The 21,002-nt window shown below is 39.3% G+C and overlaps 1 protein-coding gene across 1 annotated transcript in view; it reads right to left on the reverse strand.

The window, feature by feature from the left end:
• The window catches only part of LOC139735648 (DENN domain-containing protein 3-like), a 62,373-nt gene that overhangs the window by 30,389 nt on the left and 10,982 nt on the right, over positions 1-21,002 (reverse strand). The window contains exons 3-8 of the mRNA XM_071646400.1: positions 18,539-18,663; positions 16,175-16,335; positions 13,419-13,527; positions 5,540-5,737; positions 3,517-3,657; positions 1,515-1,621 (exon numbers count right to left, since the gene is read on the reverse strand). Of these exons, the coding sequence (XP_071502501.1) occupies positions 1,515-1,621; positions 3,517-3,657; positions 5,540-5,737; positions 13,419-13,527; positions 16,175-16,335; positions 18,539-18,663 (841 nt within the window). The remainder of the gene's footprint in view (positions 1-1,514; positions 1,622-3,516; positions 3,658-5,539; positions 5,738-13,418; positions 13,528-16,174; positions 16,336-18,538; positions 18,664-21,002) is intronic.

Genomic DNA, 21,002 nt, shown 5'->3' on the forward strand with positions numbered 1-21,002 from the left:
GGTTGTTACCTGATCACTATTAATTGAGCAATCACATGAGTCAACTGTGACTGCAATTGCAAGCAAAATGATTGACATCTAGTGAATCAGAAATGATGTATTACTTCCTCATTATATCAAGAGTTCACTTCAGAAAATGACACTTGTAGGTTGTATGTGTGGGGCCACACTACTGTGTCAACCGCTAATAAAATGCATTACTTCTAGTACCAAAATAGCAGTCAACTACGCACATGGTACATTTTTGTTCGTGGGTTGTTGTTGTTGTTGTTGTTGTTGTTGTTGTTATTGTTGTTGTTGTTGTTATTGTTGTTGTTTTGATATATTCACCATTCTACACTTTGTACAAAGGAGTGAGCTCTGCCAGGTACACTGAACTAAGGACTGTCAACTTTTGCATATCAAAAAGTGTACTAATGCACATAAAAAAATAAATAAATAGCAATTGCTGGCAAAATCATACTCGGTTAAAACATGGGAAGAATTAATATATCAACTCAAATTGCAAAAAAACAAAAACAAAACAAAAACACACACACACACACACATTTCATGTTAAACACATGCATTATCACCTATAGAGAAAAAAAAACCCAATAAAGTAATTACTGATTAAAAAAAAAAGTAACAGCTTGCACCTGCTGGGAGCCATTCATACATGTACACCCTGACCTGAGTTTAGAGGGATAGAGACAGTCAAATATCTTGTAAAAGGAAGTAGAATTTGCATTAGACAGGAATTGAACCCATAACCTCCTTCTAACAAGGCCACAACCCCATCCACAATACCACATTGCTGCTACTTATGTACATTACAATGACTTTTCCTAGTCTGATTTTGTTTTTTTGTGGGTTTTTTTTTGTTTTTATGTTTTTTTTTTCTTGGGGGGGGGGGTTGGGGTTCAAAGGTCATATACATCCCCTTCGCAAACATCACAGAATTTTTGCATGGTTGAAGAATAGTGTCTCTCAGCATCATGTATGAAATCTTACAGTAATAAACTTCAGAGTTTTTACGAAAGAAATGAAATACATAACCCCATGTAACTCCAGAATACGCTCCCCTTTTGTAGCAAGAATATAGTTGGAATTTTTTCAGGGTCAGAACAAATTCACTTGAAATCTAATATACTGCAAAAGTGAATATTTTTGCATGAGTAAATTTTCGCACTCTGCTGAGTAAGATGGGTTTCGTGCTCTGCAGAGTAAGACGAGTTTCACATGTTTTTAATTCTACGTCATCTAAACATCATCTACTAGGGTATATAGCAAGCAACAATATTCACATGCTTTTATTTTTGCACTAGCTTCTGGTTGTGCAAAATGCGCGAAAATTTCAACACCAAGAAAATTTCCACTTTTACAGTAATATTGTTCCCTCCTCCATCATAAAACTTTTTCCACTTTGATTATTCAAAGGAAAGGTCTGAATCACTTATCTGTACAAATTACCAGCTTATGAAAGGAATCTAATTCGCAGGGTTGCGAAAGGGACAAACTTCAAGCGTACTTACTGCTTTTTAAACCCCTCGGCCGGTCCTTCTGGGAGTCTAGGCACCGATAAGGTGGAGCACTCGTGAACGATGCCCTTCTCAATGTCCGCAATCATCAGACCCTCGATCTGGGAACGAAGGAAAAATAGAAATATATAACACTACACATAACAGTAGAGTTAGACATTCCATGAATGCTTATATCTATCCCTAACAAGCAAGGTGCTACATGTACCCCTAAAAAAAATCAGAATGAGCAATAAATGAAAAGAAATCTACGCAATCTTTGGCTAACTCATCAGCTAATTGCTATGCATGGTGTATGTTCAATAAAAAATGACTACATACTAGGTGGACAAATTCTCAAAATGTACAAGATTTATCAACAATACAAAAAAGTGAAGACAAAAAGTATAAGAGGGAAGTATTGTTTGATACCTCTGTTTGCTAAAGTATATTTTTGATGTTGAGACCACAATAGTATTCAACTCTGCTCAAGAATATCTTGGAAAAAACTAAAAATACCAAACTGCTCAATTACCTTCATCATTAGATGCATTGATAATTAAATTTGGAAAGTATCTCAAAGTAAATGAATTCATTTGAAGTCATGGACAATGAATTTATGTCAAGATTATGCCAAGAAGCAGCCTCTAAGGACCCTTAATAAAGATCGGAACAATATTGGTTGCCACTATTGTTAAATAGACCTTAGCCATAATATCTTGTGTCTATGCAAGAACACACATAATACCGCATTGTCAAGGGTGCTAACATTCACTGGGGTTCCAAAAAGGCAAACATGGAGACATGTATTTTGTCTCCAGCACATGTTTTCTTTATAGGTGAAACAAATTCTCTAAATCAGGATTTTCTTTTCAATTTTATTTTCTTGGGACATGGAGAGATTTGTTCAAGTTTCAGAGAGCTTCCTGTAGAATGAGGGAGACTTGGCAGCTCTGCACTGTTAGGTGGTCTTCGTTGTTTTTTTTCCACAAATAGATGCTTTTCATTCATCCATTATACAGCACCTACAAAGAATGCAGCTATCCAACTGGTTGATTGTCAATCATGCAACATGTAGTTAAAAAGTACCATTGCACGCTGTCTCTGTCAGTCGTGCAATTTTGTGCGAGCAAAAATGGATATTGCATGGCTGACCTCACCAATTTCCATTGTGTATGATGTATGGTCTTTACTCATGTAATGGAACAAGATTTCGCACTCGGTGAAAGATGAGGCGCATTATAAAATGGGTTCAAGAATGTAGCCAATTGGAAGCGCTGAAATGAGTCACGTGTGCGTGCATTAATTTCTTAGTAAATGCACGGCCGTGGCCTGACGTACGTCACAATGTTTACACTAGCAGTGCGCACTCAATCAGTTGTTACAAGTGCGTCACGCGCTACTATACGCGCTGTCAATCCTGTAAACAACTTATAGTTCGGGCTGCCACAACAGCCGGCGGCCTTTGTTGTGCATAACACGTACGAGGCGTACGTATACTCTTATATGTACGTACAGTACTTATGTGCGGGATTTCCGAGTGCGACGTGCGTAAATGTTTGGGACGAACATCTTCGGACATCTTGACTTTTGAGCGAGTGCTACATGTAGCTGACTGGTATTGACCCACAAAGGTACGTGAATAATGCTGTTAGTTTTCGACCCATTTTATAAAACAAATAATACACAGGATTATTTTGTGGTGTTAGTGAAGGTGCGGCGCGCTCTCGAGTATTGGCAACCGTTGTCAATACTCGAGAGTGAGCCGCACCTTCACTAACGCCACGAAATAATCCTGTGCATCATTTGTATACTATTCAACTCAACTTCGCCTCGTTGAATAGAGCGCCTCTATCTTTCACCTCATGCAAAATCTCGTACAATCACACTCGTGACCATCCACTATTCGTATAATAGAGCTTTTGCCCACAAGCTGTGCAATCATTTACTGATGGTGATCTTGCCTCTCATGTGCTCTGACCCCTAAGGGGTCAAAGACACAACCATTTCACATCACCTGGTGGATTCTATTCCTGTGCTGGGCGTTGCAGCCCATGATAAAACAGCCCGGGGCCTCCAGGAGGTCAAGAAGACGGGCGCTAACCACTGGCACGTAGACAAATGGCCACTTGAAGGGCAGGATGAAGTTGAAGAAGCACTGAAAAAGGATCGAAATTGAACAGATATAAGATGACACCAACAATTACATCCAAATTTTACTAAAACTCTGTTATGCCAATGAAATTTGTCTATGAAACCCCGAAGTCCTCCTTCTTTTAAGCAGTTCATACATTCTTGTTACCACCACATAATTATAGGAAAAGATTTTATGAAGGGAGCACATGCTATTGACATACAGCTGATGTAGTCTTTGATGCAAATGGATGCAAGTTCTTGTATGGCAGGACGAAAAACAAAATACTTATCAAAATTGATCTAATAATTGATGTGCATATATCTTTATCCCTTTGAACGCTTGAGTGCCAATAGGCACAAAAAGCCCCATAATGCCGTACACAATGTAAAAAAGTCCCTAAGAGGGTTAAGTAGGGCTTCAAACTCTATTGTCTCTTTTTGCTTCAGGTGGAACATCACAGATTGTAACTATTAAAGGGTGTGTACAGTTCTGGTTGAGGTGAGGATTTAGCTTTTAACGTTTTGCAAGATATTCAGAAACCACTCTATGAGATGTCAAAGGGCATGCAATTCCATGGGGTATCAAAAGTTAATTTGCTGAAAATCGGTTTTGAAATGGCTGAGATATCCAAAAACAAGGAGAAACAAAGAGATCCTAATAAAGTTGTGGCCTGTCGCCTTTTATCATTTTTGGATATCTCAGCCATTTGAAAAACAATTTTCATCAAATAAACGTTGAACCCTTCTTAAAATTACATGCTCTTTCATATTTCATAAGAGGTTTCTCATTATCTCACTTAGGAATGTGCAAAACATGAATCCCCACCTCAACCAGTACTGTACAGCCCCTTTAAGTCATAGAAATACACTTTTACAGAATTATACAGAATTCTTGTGCAGAAATGGAACACTTCTTCTAAATTTGTGCCCTTTACAGAAGCCATCAATGCTTTAATGATAGAGGGAAGTAGGTCCTTCAACAGAAAGTTGGGCATAATTTCTACAAAGAGATGAGAAATTCATATTTTGCAGGCGGAAATACATCTTTAATAAAACTCACACACACACAAAAATAAGATAACTAAGAGACAGCACAAACGTTTCGAGGAAATTTAAAGGATTTGGCATCAATATGTGGCATCTAACGGCCAGAAGCTGAAGGTGACTACATTACATTATTGTTCTATGCTTTTCTGATGACTTTCACTTCTTACAGATGAAATTTTGAGGAAATGAAAAGGGCTTGGCAAATGAAAACTACACATGTTGGGCCATACGATGGTGAGTGCAATAGATCAGTTTACTAACACATCTACAACAATTGATGTTTCTTCCACTCTGATGCAGTAATGAGCTATTCTATCAACCTGTATCTCAAAACACTTTTCAATACTAGCAGTCCAGTTTGCATGCATTAGACATTGCTATGTTGGGCAAATCCAGGCAAGCTTTCAGGTTGTTACAAAGAACCACTGCAAGAAAGTCATGCATAGGATTAGAATATGTTTTTAGTAAACAAGCCTATTGCATCCATCACACCAATCAACATTGCAAACTTTCTCTACATTTTCAATTCGGTCATCCCGCATAAGAGGGTATCTCACTGAATGGCGATTATGTGCAAATGTAGCAAATTTTATGTTTTGTCAGGATTTGCAAACAGTTGCAATCAAGTTCATAAACAGTTGCATCACAGATGTAAACAGTTTTAATTGTCGGGAACAGTTTCTCTTGTAGCAGAGACATTTTTGTACATGTTCAAAATAGCCTTGCAAATTTCTGCAACAAGAAAAACTGCCAATAAATTTGATTGCAACAGTTTACGAACCCTGACAAAAAGTAAAAATTTGCTTTAATTTGATTTATTTGCAAACATTCGCCACTCAGTGAGATACCCCACGTACCTCCATGACGGGAACGAGGAGCGCAGGGTCATGTGACAGGTAGACAATCCTCTGCTGGGTGAGGATGCCGGCAATGATTTTCAGGATGTCATCTAGGGAGAAGATGAGGAACGGGAGGTGGAGCGGGACGTCGACGACGGGCTTCTCCGCATCGTCTGCCGGCGGGATGCTGATGGTGAACTCGTTCAGCATGAAGGACTTGCGGGATAAAGAGATGAGAAGAGTCATTACAAAGGCTTCGAAACAAACTTTATACAATGTGAGCTTCACTCCACTGCCTCATGGTATTAGAAAAAAGCAACAACCTGTTTTGTAAGTAAATGGGAACCTTGTTCAAATGAGAACCCAAAACACCATGGCAATTACCAGTACCTATAACTGTTATATCAGATTTTCTCACTACATCAGGGTACAAACAAAATAGGCGGGGTCAGACTGGCAAAAGATCGAGAAGATTAAGTTCGCGATCTTTAAGATCTCGAAGTTTTGCCAGTGTGACCGCAAACTTCCCGCAAAACTTCTCGCAAAACTTCTCGTGAAACTTCCCACTCCAACTAAGGATATTTCCCTCATCCCCGACAAACTTCTTGATCTGTTTGTGGGCGGTGTCTCCTAAGCATGAGGCCATTGTCATGAACAGATGTGCATTGTTACGTCACAATCACTAGCCATCGGATGGCGCACTCTTTCTTGATCCAAGTTTGGCTGCCAGTGTGACTGCATAACAAAAGATCGCAAAGACTTTGCGATGTTAAACTTCTCGATCTTTTGCCAGTCTGACCACGCCTAATGAAACATAAAGACTTGGGACCTGCAAAATCACCTACTTGGGGGGGGGGGGGGGGCAAAATTCTTCCACATACTGGAGCACAAAAAAAAAAATGAGAGATGTTTCTGAAATAAACTGAAATCCAATTCCTAGCATCTTGCACCGGACAGGATGTTGTTGCCGTATGGAGGCAAAGCTATCTAACCGCAACTTTCTCTTTTGGATCAACTCTCCTTTAAGGGCAGAATAGGTCTTTAATGAGCTCTGTATTCTTCTCGTTGCCATCTTAAGCACAGTTCCATGACAATTTGCTCCTGTGACAATTGCTCCCATGAAATATCTGCATGCTAAGCCAAACATAAAACCTACCCACAAACATGACCCTAACCCTATAATTCTAATCCTCGTATCAAACTAAACCTGAAAGCCTATCACAACCCTAACTCCAACCGTAAGTCCTTGGAGAAAATAAGACCAGAGCAATTGTTGCAGGAGCAAATGTCACATCACCATTAGGCATAACATCTTTTCAGCTGTTGTTCACTTTTTGTTTGATGTGCTATCAAGGCTACAAGATCCATACAAATAGTACCCTTGGGCTGCCATGATGGATAACTTAAACGCGGTCTACATTTCCTAATCACTTGCCCGATGGTCGTGCAAAGTTTTTTGTTTTTTACAACTTTGAGTGCCAATCCTTTCACTTGTGGCAAATTTACTTTCTCTTTGAGAAAGACACCGATGACTTTCTCTTCAAGATATTCTTTCCTCTGTTGAAGGTCTTTAGAAACCTATGAGCTTGGTGTCTTTATCAATCACCTATTCCATTCACACATACAAAAAAAAAAGGGGAGGAAAAAGCAGATGTGTACAGCCAGGTTTCCATATGAAAGCAACAAGTTCATTCAGCATTTGGCACAATATGGCGCACAATGTCACCAATTGCTGGCTATTGCTCGTCACCTGGGGCGAAACAGAGGGGTCGGCATCTTCCGCCCGTCTTCTTGTGTGGGTAGGTACACCATATGTGACCACTTCACCAGATTAGCATCTTGCTCTTTGTGATGAATGAATGAATGAAGTGGGATCTTTTATGTGCGTGAGTCAACTCACACACAGGACCTACATTTCATGTCCTTTCTAATAAAGGGACAGTGTTTTGCCTCTTACTAGAAGAGGGGATGGAATGCCACATAACACTGCTCAGTGAGACTCAGGAATCGAACCTGGGTCCTTTGATCTGGAGGCAGACATGCTACTGTCTGAGCCAAATCACCGCCCATCAGCATGGAGCACTATTACTCTGATGTCAAAGGTCACAACTTCAACAGCCCTTTTACACCACACCAGATAATTTCCTACCATGATGGGTTTTATTTCCTTTAAAAGCAGTTGTCAAGTCTCAAGGAGTCCTACAGATCTATTGCTTTGAGGTGTTTTGTCTTATTGCTTTTACTCAACGCAGCTCTCCCCGTCCCCTTTCTCCCCCCCCCCCTTCTCTCTCTTCTTATCTGAACAAGCAATCCTTTGAAGGTGCTGTAGGTCTTTGTTCTATTCAACTTTGGTGTCATAAATATCATACAATCCCTCCTGTCCATAAAAATTCAAAACCAAACTGGAGCATACTAATAGCTGTTGCAGAATTTGTTTGTTTGCATGTTGATTTCCCTAAAAGATGAAAGAGAGAAAAGGATTGAAGTGGCTTTAGAAAACAACAACAAATTTCAAAGTACCTAAAAGAAGCAAAACATGCAACATTTAACTTCTGACTCATTGTTTGCATGGGGGGGGGGGGTAAACCTTGCGAGCACATGATGTTATAAAACATATATCATGTCTTGTCAACACTCTACCAACTGCCGAACAGTCTCACGTTCAATGGTAAAAGCTCAAATTACATTCTCCATGGAGACTGCATGTTCATTGATCCCTATCGCATTAACAGAATGTGCAACAGCAGACACAGCTTGTGTACAATGTGCATTTCCAGGCCAGACATGCGTCAATCTCTGCATGTATCCCTGAGAGCAAGAATATCATAAAATGCATAAAGTGAAACAACCTCCATCAACTTTTTTATGCATCATGACTATTTAAGATAAATCACATGGCATGCATTTACTGAAATCAAGACACCCACACACCCACTATATAATGCATGTGCCTCATTTGCAAAAGAGCAGATGGAAGGGTGCTCACAGAAATGTGCATTCACTGCTTCTTACACTCATGACTCACATATTATTATAGAATATACTGCAATTATGTTCAATTCACATTAAGCGTTTTGACATCAGCCCGATAAAAATCCAAGCTTGAGATATTTTTCGCAATCGCAGATTAGCGCTCTATTTCATTTCCTATTCACATCAGCGCGAAGAGAATTAGCCCGAAATTTTTTCGAGCTAATTCGACAGCTGAGCATGCGCAAACAGTGTCGGGTATACCAGTAGAGCGCACACTTTTGGGTCACACACGCTAAGCATGATGGGATGCATCGCGCTAATTTCTTGAGGCGATTTCACATTATCAAATAGCGCGCTAGTTCGCTATGTTATCCCGCTATTTCAGAAATTTCCCGAGTTAGACTCGAGAAATTTTCTCGATCACAGCGATACAATTAGCACGCTAATTTGTGTTCACATTATCAAATAGCGCGCTATTTCGTGATCGGGTTAATATCCCAAGACAGAAAATAGCGCGCTATTTCAAAACATTGGGCCGATGTGAAAATGCCTACCGTACTAGATTGAAGTTGAGACATTCTAGATCAGGTGCAATGAGTTCCATTCAAAGGCGGATACTGGCACTATACAAGAGGAAGCTATGATGATTAATCATAAAACATTGTAATGTTTAATTGCACCTCATTCATCATATTGATAAGTTTAAATACATGACTGACTTAATATTCTACATACATACGTAGCTCCGATGGTCCTTTGACTCTGGCAATTATTGCAAAAGCTTTTGTATATTTGTTAACTTAAGGACAACATCATTAACCGCATTTCAAAGAAGGGGCCTCAAGGGTAAATGTGTTGATATGAGGAACTGTATTCAACGAGCATTTTTATACAAAATTACTAATCAGGAAATCTTTGCACAGTAATCACCATAAAACCAGACTGGAATTTAAGCCTCTGTGTAGTTCCTATTTAAACATATACCTACTGAGATTCCATAGAATCCTACACAGAAGAAAGACACTCCTTATTAGCTTTGTTTGCTGACTGCCCTGTTTTTGTTCATGATCTGCCCAAATATCTTTGATGCTACAACTCTCAATGGATGTGGATTTTATAGCTACTCCTCTAATCCCTGTTGTTGCACAGTGGTCATTGCATCAGTCCTTTCACATTTTTTCACCTTTATACAATGTAGAAGGTTGTACCATTGAAATTTCAGTCAGGCTGCGTTCACATAGAAGTATACTATTCGGGTATTCGGGCTCGTTTTTCGAGGGCACGCGAATAGCTTGAATCGAACGATAGGATTTCCTCACACCGGTTCACATAAGAGGGCACTATTCAAAAGTACCGAATAGCTGCGAAAAGTATAGCAAAGTGGGAATCGAGCTTGTTCGATTTTCTTGCAGCGTATACCGTCTCTCGTTTATGAAATAATGACACTTTTCGTCTGGATTTGACCTTTAGCAAAAATAAGCATGTAGACTGACATTCTGATGCAGTTTAAAAATTGTTAATAAGATTTGCTGGGATGTAGGAGGAAGAAATCCTCACTGCATGGGATGGTGAGTTAACGGTGTGGGTGATGGTGTACTCGGTGCCCGAGCACCGAATACCGAATACCGAATACCGAATACTTCTATGTGAACGCAGCCTCATGGAAATCAAGCGAAGCAAAAATGTTTATAGGCAAGTTTTGCCAAGGTATATGAACATATAAAGGGTAAGCTACCCAAGATAAACCACTTCCCAGAACACAAGCACTGAATTGGGTGGTAGAAGGCTTCACGGTGCACCACAAATTCTTTCTAGAGTATGTGAGTGGCCCTGAAAAGGGCCTACCCAATCCCGACGTTTCAGCAAGCATATTTTCGTCGTTCTCAAGGGAATGAGAGTTGAGAACGGCGAGAACATGCTTGCCGAAACGTCGGGATGGGTAGGCCCTTTTCAGGGCCACTCACGTACTCTAGAAAGAATTTGTGGTGCACCGTGAAGCCTTCTACCACCCAACGTTCTACCACTACGGAAGCCTTCAAAGATTTCACAAGCACTGAATCTCTAAATTTGCTGTTTTGTGTGTTGCATCATTGAGCAGCTGCTTGTGTTTGGTTTAGCACTCTTATCAAACTAATTGCTTGTAATCATCTGGGACAGTACAATTACTTAATTAGCATACCTGGAGCACAAAATGGAACAGGATAATGCTATAAGATACAAACTCTGAGAACTATAAAACATGGAGCACAAATGTAACTGCTTTGCTAAACACAGGGAAGTTTTTGAGTTGCATTTGTTATGTTGGTTTTCTTGGGGGGGGGAGGGGTCTGAGGGGATCAAGGAAAAGGGGGAGGGGTGGGGACAGAATCTGGTGTGCTGTAGGACTACACTCATGCAATCTTGGTTTAGCATCAAAGGAAATGAAACAAACTCAAAATGCTCAAAAGCAAACTTAGATCTACATCAGGGGCGGATCCAGGAATTCTGTAAAGGGGGGGGGGGCGTGACTAATATTTCTGGTGCCACTTCCGGGTTTCATTTCATTTTTTTCTTTTTATTTCTTTTGTTTTTAACGGAAAATAAAGGGGGGCGTGCACCGGTTGCGCCCCCCTCTGGATCCGCCACTGCACATGTATGTCAGAAAATGGGCCTGGACATGCAGAGACATAAAAAATCAGAATACAAGTCATGGACTAACTGGTAGACAATGTTCTAGTTAACTTTGAAATCTGTATGATTAAACATCTACATGTTGTTTGCATGTCACGTCTGCAGGAGTGAAGCATGGTATCATTCATCCAAATATTGACAGATAGATTTCTATGGTAGCTGTAAAACAAACATGTAAAGACAAATGACAAATCACTGGTATGCCAGGTCCAGCTTTGAGCTGGAAGAATGCAGCTTTTGCATACACATCATTATTCTAGCTTTGCAATGTTTGAGAGTGCATTTTTGTTCTATTGTCCTCCACATGGATTATTACAGCACCATGAAATCTCTCTGAAGAGATCAGAGTCACAAAGATGAACTCAAATAAAGGAAAAGTAATCCTTCAACATTAGCCCATACAGCTGAATTTAAGACACTCCCTTTAAAAGCTCCATGGATTTTAGCTCCTTGCTTGTACACGATGCTATAAGTAATGCTTTTCAGTTCTTCCTATTTCATTTTCTCTCTGTAAAAGGTTTTAGTCAAGGGGCTTAAAAGGCTCTGCATGATTAAATAGCTGACAGACAAGTGGACGGCTTGTCTGCAAATCCAGTCTCCTCGAGCCATTTTGTGCTTGGCCGTGCGTATTGTGGCAAAGAGAGAAAGGGGCGGAGAGACTGGGGGCAGAAGACTATCATCCCTTAATCACCCAACCTTGGCACAGACATCTGTTCACACACTAATTAAGGGGACTGTCATAACAGGAACATGACAGGCTTACAAGGGTATTAGTGGTTGTAAGCTTTTCACAGTAATGTCACATTGAAAGCAAACTTGAACTGCAAATTGCACAAACAGTTGTCTCGTTTCAGCCAATCCTACATCGTTTCTTTCAAATGATAATGTAGTAATATTCAACTGCCTATTTTTTTGTTTCAGCCTTTTCCTTTCATCTCATAGCAAACAATTACAGATATCTATTTTGCCTTTTTGCACTCTTCTTCTTGCTACCATAACGCCTCCATCGACCATGTAAGTCATAATTTTTACGCATCTAGGCTGAAAGCAAATCAAAACACTATCATGCCCCATGGCGACAAGGCATGAAGTAACGTTCGAACTACATGTCCTGACCTGCCCCCTGCTCATTCCAAATCCCTAAACAAGACTACAATAAAAAGCCCATTTTCTCACATTGCTAATTCTCCATTTGTATTCTTATTTTTCAGTATGTTTCCATCAGGTGAGAATGAGTAGGGCGTTAAGTTGCCTCAAACACTCTGGCTTTAGTGGCAGCTTAGCGCCTTTATCATTCTCAATGATGTTTTGAAATCAAACAGGTCTGTGGTCTCTAATGGTGTGTGTGTGTGTGTTTTGTTTTTGTTTTTTAATAGAAATTATTGAATAAATGAGCTTGGGCAAAATAACAAATTAGAAAAAAAATCCCATGTGATGGCACCAATTTCTTGTCGTTATATATTGCAGAGATGAAAACTGGAAAACTTTTACTTGCATTTATTGAAAATCATGTTCATAGGGAGGTCTTGAATGATAATAGAGAAGTAATCAAATGAAATAGAATATATGTGATTAACTGCTATTATTCCCATAAGCCCTGCAGTAGGAATGATTAAAGTAATAAAACTGTGTGATGATCTAATCATATCAGAAGTACATGTACTATCAATCCTGTTCAAAACATGAAAATGTGCACATTGGTCCCAATTTGCTCCCAATTAGTGTGGTGCCAATTCCAATAAATTGAATCCTTTATCCCGAGGGATGCTACCTGCAGAGTTTGGTGAAAATTCGTCATGGGGTCTTCAAGAAGAAGAAGAAAATGTAAAAAGTTTATGCACGAAGCGCAACAGGCAACTTACAAGGATGACATATGATGGACAACAGGTGCCGGACAAGGAACGATCGCAATAGCTCACTTGAGCCTTTGGCTCAGATGAGCTAAAAATATAAGAGATGGATTATGAATTTACCTTTACAACAGCCATCAGCATGTTTTTTATTGAATGAGGGCAAGAGATTATTCATTCATAGGGGTGATTATGTGCTGTGACAGATATTTTTATCAATCATCACCCTCTGTGAAAATGTACTCGTAAGATTGCAAATACTGATCTACATTTTTACAAACATATCAGAAAAGTAGAAGATGACAGGTTTGAATAATACTGATTCCTTTTTCAAATAGACCCCCCCCCCCATACAGCATCATCGCTTGCGGTTGGCATGGCAACCCGCATCCGCTGGTACTCACCACGTAGACATTGCCGGCCGGAGGAGTCGGGACGATCAGCAGCTGCTTAGTGAATTCTTTGAGCAGTTCCTTCATGTGATTTGGCTTTGCAATCAGATCCGGCACGAGACTGTGTAGGAAGAGAAACAGGACGAAGTAGGAGGAGAAACGAAACTGACATACATTTGATTTTGATCACAGTATCACCGTCATTATTTCACTTGCATTTTCTAGGAAATGGTTTTAAAGCCATCATAAGGTTTAATATGACAAGCTAGCACTCCCATAAAATTTAAACTTCAAGATCCAGTACAGGATTTCATCGTATGAGGAAAATGTACATTCAGAGAAGCATTTTGTCTCAAGGCATCTCACTTCTTCTGTTGATTGATTACTTTTTCAACATCATCCTTCAAGCTGGTGTACAATTTTCACCTGGTGTGTGTGTGGGGGGGGGGGGGGTGGGGGGGGTGGGGAGGGGGGAGCTTGGCAAAACAGTAAAAACGGTCACATCCTTGTCCCCTCCTCCCACCCACCCCCACCCCCCCCCCCCCCAAAAAAAAAAAAAAAAATCCCAGCTACTGCTAGGTGATCAGCATTGGTGAACATTACAAATTGCACCCTCTAAATCCTGACTATGTTACAATGTATGTCTGAATCCCCTGAAAACCGCGAGTTTCAAACAACAAGTACCGGTAAACACCTGGGTCCCCCTTCTCAAAAGTATCTTTCTTTTTTCCCCATTAAAAAAAGAAGACATATTATGATCCCCAGACAATGGTGAGGTCTCCATAAAAACGTTAAAAACTCATATTTTTGGCAGTTTGTGGTAAATACCATTCAGAGCTTTTCTATTCGTTTCACATAAACAATAAAGCATCACATACCTATGCCTGAAGCTTAGTACATTGTACTGCTGGAATTGTGATGTGCATCTGAGAGCTTACATAGCAAAGCACACCGAAGAAGAAATCCCCCTCCACCTGAGGACAATTGTAACACCCACGACATCTCGTTGCTAAATGTCTATAACCCTAGCATGTAGGGCTCACGTTCTCCAAGAATTGTCTTATTGGTGTTCATTCATTCATGCCTGATTCACTATGATCAGCGGGCTTGATAGAGCAACTGTGATTGCACTATTGGTACCTCACAGATTTTCAAAATTTTTGACAGATACAATGTACTTTGTGGTCACCTTAGGTGGAGGTACAAGTACTGCAAAACACAATATTTTCTCGACATGACATTTTTGCGAACTGGAGCTGACGGCCTTTTTTCGCGGCATGAAATTTTCGCGAGTTGCTTCTAACATTCAATGCATATAGTGTAGACAAGAACTTTCACATGCATTTTAATTTTGCGAATCTTGGCTCTCGCAAAATTCGCGAAATTAAAATGCACACGAACATTCCTCTTTTTACAGTACCTGATCAACATGTGACAGATTTCTAGGCCTGATAGACTGTGGCACATTCCCTCTCCCCTCCCCCAATCCCATTGTTTCTAGATTTAGACTTGTAGAGATAAGATGAGACAAAGAATGTTCATTGAAGGATACCATAGATATAGAAATCCAAGATTAAGTGAATATTTCAGTTTGTACGGTACTTCGGTCACGGAAACATGGCAGTACGGAGAGGGCCCAGCCCCAGGATAGAGAAAATTTTGTTTTACCTACAATGCTACCAATGCCACTAATGATATGTACCTTGCATTGTTGAGTGTTAATAAACGAAAGTACCCAGCCAACCTGAAGTCTGCAATGAATTATAATGTGCCTCCACAAGACTCATAAGCACAATCACTACAAAATGACTCAAAGAATGGCTCTGACTATAAAGTCAGGATGATTAGTCTCCTGCATAAGGTCCAGATGTGTTCAGCATGATATATCATGTTTCTATTGTTCTGTTTGGTATTTTTTTCTATATATAGTACTGCATCCACCCTGCTCTCATTTCTTATTGTATAGTTATCAATTAGGCATTGTTTAGGATTATACCTTGCTTGCCAAAACATATTATGTCTCAACCTGTGCAGCTAGAACACTATCAAAGTCCATTGCAAAAAGAGAGTTTTGAGAAAACTCTTGGTTTGTTTGCGAAAAAAGACAAAGGAGACTTCAATGGGTGTCAAGGAGTTATAAACAGAACTACAACTCTTGCCCAACTTCTCCACTCATAAAGCAGGTATTTCTATCAATAAAAGAAAAAGAAGAAATGTGTTAAAAAATTATATCCACTTGCCTCCCCCACATATGTTTTTAATCAAAAGTTTCAATTTGATAAAATAATCCAAGAATGATTGGCACAAAAGCACAACATTTTTTCATCAAACCAGAGAATCCGTCCACATTGGAATTTTTGAAGACCCTCTTCAACCCTTTCTGTGCTGGTGAGTTTGGAGAGTGCGTACAACAAAGTGGGACTTTCTGGTACTGAAAGAACACAAAGGGTTATCTAAGAACACCAATGAATATTAGACAGTATGATATTTGATGGTGGGAAATGTGCCAGGCAAGGCAAGACTATTGATAAAATAATCATCATTTTCCTTGCAATCAAAATGAATAGGATTATTGAAAAGATTGTTAAGAAAAATATTGGTTAGTAGTGTCAAAAAAATAAACAAATAAGAGAGATAAGAGAAGAAATGTGAAGACACAAATAAAAGAACTGCTTTGGGTTTGTTTTGTTGTTGTTTTTTGTCTTTCTTGCGGTTGTTGTTGTTGTTGTTGTTGGTGGTGGTGGTGGTGGTGTTTCTTTTTTACTAACCTTGATAGACATTCCTTCATGACTGTGAAGTAAGGCTGGGGAGAGATGAGGACCACACAGGCTGGCACATAGGCCAGGCACTGAGCCTGACTATCCTTGTAACAATTCAGCATGTTGGTAGGGGTCTTGGGCTCCAGGCTGTAGAAATCCTCATCAGGATACTACATGTACATGTGTATACAGACACACAGACAGAAACACAGACAGATACAGATATACAGAAATACAGACAGACACAGACACACCCATGAATGGACATACAGATTCAAATACAGACAGATGCAGAGACATAGACACACAGAAACACAGACATGCAGACACACAGACATACAAATAGACACAAAGACATAGAGACACAGAGACATACAAACATATACACACATATATAAGCACAGTACACACACAGAAACACAGAAATATGGAGACACAAAAATAAGAAAAGTACAAGTGATAAGCATTTAAAAAAAGAATGGCTTGAATTCTTGAATCCCAATACCAAAGGTTTAATGTCAGCTCCCAAATAAAAGAGTATATCAGCTCATAATCAGAGAGTTTCATAACATGTCAAAACTTGTACTTGTGGGGTTGAGGTTTGCTTCGTTGCTACTTTGTATTTTTTAAACTGCTTGCTAGTTCTTCAAAGTTTATTTGAGACCCATCTACAACAGTGATCAAACGTTAGGTTTACTTTGTTCAACAGGTATTGGCATGGTATGCCTGACATAGCGAACTCATTAATTCACATAAAAATGACCCATAGAAGTCTAGAAATTACATCTACAGACCACTTTACTGAACATGCTTAGACTACTGTATACGCTATAATTTTCGCGTACATAAATTTTCGCGAATTGCCGCTGTCACACATTTTCGCGAGTGGTTAAATTCGCGATTGGGGGACCAGAGAAAATATGAAGTGGCAAAGAAAGTGTGAATTTTCAACTTACTAGCAAATAAGAATGATACTAGTTATACACTGCATGGAAAAAACTTACCAAACTCTGCGAACTAGTAAGTTAGAATTCAACATTTTTGAAGTGGTTAAAAGTCCATTGCGCTAGATTTCTGACGAGTGGTCCCCTTGCGATAATGGATTGGCTCTCTACACTGAGTATTCGTAAGTAGACGTGGACGTGCTAAATGTACGTAAACAAGCTTAGTCAGTATGGTCTGTTCGGTAAGCCATGACATGGTATACTAGTACTGAAATGTTCGTATCATCAAAGCAAGGGATTCATTTTGGAAGATAAATATTTTCGCGTGTTGTTAATTTCGCGAATAGCTCCCGACTCGCGAAATTCGCGAAAATAAAACCCCCGCGAAATATATAGCGTATACAGTATGTGTACATACCCTTGAAAAAACAATAACTTGAAATATAATGAGACTGCTTGTCAAAAGCTTGCAAAAGGATGAACAATTATTGCATGCACATTGTACTCCAAGTATTGCAGCTAGGGTATTGAGTGGGAATGAGTGTACATAACCATCTCCTTGGGTGAGTGCAACAAAATAGATAAATTTGTAAAATCTGACTTCAGCAATCTGATCATTAATGCAGATACCATAGACAGTACTAATACATACATCCGATCTACAATCAACACTTGATACTGCACTTTTTCATTGAGTTTACAAGTGCTCATGTGATGCAGATAACACAATAAATGATTACATTTCAGATGGCTAACAAAAAACATCAACAACAGTACGTAATACTATTAAGCCATGCACCAATTAGGTCTATGCGTACCATAACCCAAATGTTTATTTTTGTTAGGTCTCTTTTGTTTCCTGGAAACGTGTGCACTTGAACCACTATCAGCAAAGGAGACAATCACAAAGTCCGCCATCTTTTCTTCATCATGGTTCATAGATTACAATATTTTAATTCAAAAACCAAGGGGAATTAAAGGGGAGGGGTAGGTGGAATCATGTGGGTCCCTGTTATCAGTCTATATGGATCACCCTTGTTAACGTTTGGATTTCTTACTGTTTGCTTTTTTCCCCCCACTTTACTACCAGAGTTATTGCAAGCTTTAAAAGAGAAACCGGCAGAGTTATTTTCATTCTGCACTGCACAGGATAAAGGTACAATGCAGCTCTCAATTCAGTAGGGCTTTAAAGCCACCAAAATCAAGGTGATTGAATTTTCATGCATCACTTAATCAAGAAATACCCTTACCAAGAATGCTGTGGAATACTAGAACATGCACGTGTGCCATTAAAATCAAGTTGAGGTCTTTCAGCGTGACTTGCCAGGCCTCAAACATTCATATCAGTACATCGCTAGTGTTCCTAAGCAATATGAACTTTGACCGGCAAAACAAAATAAAAAATATATAAATATGTTTATGAACTTACCTTGTGCACTATAAACTGTCTGTAGAATGTGAGGCATGTTGCGTAAGACCTGGTCCCACTTATGCTGGTCAGGACAAGGGAGTGGAACTTTTCCTCCCGCACTGCTTTGCTTACCATGGCATCGCCTGCAGAAATATTGTCATAAATATGATCAGATCAAAATCAGAATGGCTGAACTTTCAATATTATTGTATATGGGTATCCTGTAAAACTGACAAAAGTTCAAATAGCATACAGTAAAGCAAGAAATATTCGCGGCATGAAATTTTCGCAAATTGCCACCGGCATTCATTGCAGAAAGTGTAGACAAGAACTTTCGCAAAATTTGTGCGTGCATTTTAATTTTGCAAATTTTACGAGAGCAAAGATTCTTGAAATCAAAATGCACATAAAAGGTTCTTGTCTGCACTATATGCAATGAATGCTAGTGGCAATGCCGCAAAAAAAAAGAAAAAAAAAAAAGGGCCATTGGCTGCAATTCGCGAAAATTTCATGCTACAAAAATTTCTGGTACCTTTTGTTCAAACCATGCACATTTCCTGGGCTTGTCGCACAACATGTGTCCACACAGGAAAATAAACACATGTGTAACAACAAGGTACAACTGATAAACACAGATAAATACCATTCTATGTGTATGATTGCAAGAATGGTTAACAGCAAATTAGGAGTTGTGGATTAAAATTTGCAAATGGTTCATATCAGTGATCAAGAATCACCAAACCAACTGAGAAATCAACCAAAATGAGAAATACGTGCAGTGTACATCTCTTTTCAAGAAGCACAGTTAGTGATTTACCACATTGGAGACAAGTACATTAAAATATAATAATTCTGTAACATTTATAGGACATATTTATTCAATCCTACCCTAATATTGGGGGGGGGGGGGGGGTTCCATTAATAAAAGTGTTGTTCCTTCTGTGCAGAGACGAAGTTGAGCAGATGTTTATTAGACCAAACATTGGCTCTGCCTGTTCGAAGGAAGCATTCTTCTTGAACTTTGGCATGATAGCCACAGAATCTAATCTTTTCTGACAAAAAGCTCTTGTTGGATTGAGAATTTGCTGAGCTGTTTTGGGGTATCCCTGAGGAACTATTCTATCAAAATAGAATTTTTTATTAAAATCATGATGGGAATTAACCTGATTGATACAAATAAATATGTAGAAACAGGAGAGCTGTGAGGGAATGATTTCTCTATATTTCTATTACCTGTGACCTACATATACATTATATATGTCACTGTTTCATGAGTAAACCTCGAAAACTTGTAAGTGCCATAAGTCTTTAATTGTCCTATCCTGTTTAAAACAAACCTTCACTGTTTGTTGGAGTTCCACTATGCACAATCTCTCAAAGTTAACTGAAATTTGAATTAGAGTTCATCTCTAACATGTATCTAGGGGGTTTTGCACGAAAAAGAAAATCTACTTCACACCATCCCTAGAGACACCAGGACAAGTTAAATGCTATTCCCAGGCCACAACTGGGAGTCCGTTCAGATTGCATTGGATGCCACAGCCATTTATTAATCCCTGCACACACGAAGCCGCGCAACGTAAATTGCAACGACAACCAACGCCACGCTCGTCTCATCTAGGTCGTTCAGGAAGTCCCACTTAGGGCTGGCCACAAACAATGAGGGCAAAGCGAGAGAGAAAGAGGAAGCTACCTATATTGGGTTGTACCTGCATGATGACAAGACAGGGAGGGAGGAATTCGGTGAATATGATCGGCCATTTATGAGTGCACCTAACATGACACAGTACCCCAACTCGTCCGCGTAGCACCGCAGGGGGTCTCACAAAAGGAAGTCTGGAGCATTTTATATGACTACGTTTCATACAATCACTCCCATTCGGCAATATCTTTCAGCTTTATAGACTGAGCATATATATAATATATAAGCCCCAAAGAGCGATCAAAGTTAGAGAACTTTGGAGGGAGTTTTTGAGAACTCTTCGGTCACAATCTAAACTTTCACTCTTCAGATTCTGGAGTATACATAAATGAAGAAATTGAAAAAAAAAATCAACAAGTGTCAACAGCATTACAGTGGGAACAAACTGGATGATCAGAACATATTCTGGTCTCATGATCTTTACTTTCTAATGCAATTTCATAATCCAAAACTTTTTCAAGAAAAAACTAGATATATCGCTACGGCTACTGATATGCCTCCGCCATAATGCATGGTTCTCCTAATAGGTCTATAGTACAGTGTCTTGACAATGTGTGATGACAGTTTCACACAATTGGCAAAATATTAAAATGACAGGTTTGACACAAATGTGCTGAATGTTCACTTTCCTAGAACTAGGTTCAATTGGATGAATGATTAAAATGTCAGAGTGCAGGTATTTGGGGAACTGATGATTTTTACTTGACTTTTGACCCTTTTATAAGTCTATGCATTGAGTAATTTTGAAGGTATTGAGAAAAAGTATAATTTCAGTATCAA

The sequence above is a fragment of the Diadema antillarum genome, unplaced genomic scaffold (assembly GCF_040938485.1).
Source record: "Diadema antillarum isolate AM-2024a unplaced genomic scaffold, OU_Dant_1.0 seq00000589_RagTag, whole genome shotgun sequence".
NCBI lineage: Eukaryota > Metazoa > Echinodermata > Echinoidea > Diadematoida > Diadematidae > Diadema > Diadema antillarum.